Genomic DNA, 2,048 nt, shown 5'->3' with positions numbered 1-2,048 from the left:
GACAATTGATTAATCAAACCTTGAAAATCATTCAAATGTACTACCATGCTATTAACATCGTGAAATTCTAACTTTACCAATTTTCTCATCAATGACGCTTTACTTAAGGCGTTCTTCCTCTCATACATAGCCTCAAGTTTCATCCACAATTCATACGCATTCGTGTCATTTGAAATATGTTGGAGCACACTAACATCAACAAATTGTCTAATGGTTCCTACCGCTTTCCGATTCAAAATTTTCCATTTACTTTCATCTTGACCAGTGGGCATAGACTCATTTAAGATTGGTTCATACAAATCTTTCACATACAGAATATCTTCTATCTTAGTTTTCCACACAGCGTAGTTGGTAGAGTCCAAATAAATCATACCGTGCATACTAGATTTATCATCCATCATAAACCAACACAAGAGTATCACCCAAGAAAATATAAACCAAGCTCTTGATACCACTATGTTGAGAAAAGTGGCGATATAATACACACACTTTCTCCCTTTGTGTTGTTAGATGAGCAAAAATAACCAATCCAATCAAACAAATAATAATAATCCCACAATCAAGCGCAATAAAGTAAAAATGCGGAAAGTAAAGCACACACGATATTTACGTGGAAAACCCAATGCGGGAAAAAACCACGGGACTGTAAGTGGTACCACACTCTTCCACTAATCACCAATGAAATTAATGGGTACAACCAAAATCCTCTCTAGACAATACTAGAGGTAATACAAACACCAAACAACCCTAAAACATCACTCAAAAGTGGTAAAATAACAATTAGGGTAAAATTAGGGCAAAATACAAATTACCCATTTACAGTGTACAAAACGACAATCCAACCGTTGAATATGTAGGTTAGGTAGGCAGGAACACCGTGTCAAAATTTGACGAAAAACGGAGCACGAATGGCCTTCGATCGGATCGCCGAAAAGTCACGCCGCGATACCTTTTCTCCTCGCTCCTGGTCTGTTTTTTTTCTTTTGTGCGTGAAAAAATTTTTTTGATTGCTGAATCTTATTATATAACTGCTGCCCTATTTTCCTTGGTATTTATAGTTTTTAATTTTTTTTTTTTTTTATAAATTAACAAATAATATTATAATTGTTAGCCCATTATTATTAAACCCATAATTAAAATATTAATTGGGCCTTCCTCCAAGGGGGAGGGAATAACCCAACAAGCCAAAATCTCCATCTTTCTTGCTCTTTTCTACCTTTATCTAACATCATTATCCTCTGCCCTTTCAAACTGCCCTGGATTTCCTGGATTTAATTCAATCCCGGATATATTACGTCGTTACGAATTACCCACGGGAATTTTCCCCGACAATGTGAAAAGCTTCAGTTGCGTAAGCAACAGCGATTTCTCGTACAAGCTTACGATTCAATTATACGGTGTTTGTCAAGTGACTCGTTCAATGTTTGGCGTCAAAAATATAGTCGTGTGCGAGCCCGAGATATCGGCCACAATATCATACCAGCAGCTAACAAACGTGAAAGGTGTGACGGTTACACTGTTTGTTAATGGTGGTCAAGTTGGCGAGCTGATGACAATCAAAAGTGTTCGAGCAGTGGGACAGGGGTTCGTCAGTTTTCTTCAGTTTGATTCGGACAAGGGTCCAAGTCCGTGGTTCCCTTACCTTGATATTGCTCAGGAACCTCCTAAATGCGACATCCGGTCCATCCCTCTTCTTCTTGGTGCTTAATAAATAAGGTCATCCATGGTTCAGTTGTTTTGTATTATTGATGAATAAATTGGATGTTGTTATTTGGTTCCCACGTGTATTTTTATTTATGTAGATTTGTGCATGTTGTTTGCTTTCACGGGTCAAATTAAAACAATTACTCTGTTAATTGGAACACTAATCTAGGTGAAAGGATACTTATTGCCTTATTGGTGTTGGGGTAATTGATTGTCGTGTGTTAAATTATTGTTTTATCTTTAAAATTGTTAAATGTATGTTGAAAGTCTCTATGAAATCACAAGTATTACAAATAAAGTCAAAAATGAAATATAAATTTCAATTAGTTAAATTATTACTTAGA

The 2,048-nt window shown here is 36.2% G+C and overlaps 1 protein-coding gene across 1 annotated transcript; it reads left to right on the top strand.

Annotated features, from left to right (window-relative positions):
- Positions 1–908: 908 nt before the first annotated feature.
- On the top strand, positions 909–1,708 carry LOC130803737 (uncharacterized). The gene is made up of 2 exons (XM_057667937.1): positions 909–971; positions 1,163–1,708. Exons 1-2 carry the CDS (start codon positions 909–911, stop codon positions 1,706–1,708), a joined length of 609 nt encoding a protein of 202 aa, XP_057523920.1.
- Positions 1,709–2,048: the final 340 nt, after the last annotated feature.

The sequence above is a fragment of the Amaranthus tricolor genome, chromosome 17 (assembly GCF_026212465.1).
Source record: "Amaranthus tricolor cultivar Red isolate AtriRed21 chromosome 17, ASM2621246v1, whole genome shotgun sequence".
In the NCBI taxonomy this organism is placed as follows: Eukaryota; Viridiplantae; Streptophyta; class Magnoliopsida; order Caryophyllales; family Amaranthaceae; genus Amaranthus; species Amaranthus tricolor.
Note: the sequence above shows the minus strand (reverse complement) of the source record. Positions and strands in the feature narration are given on the sequence as shown.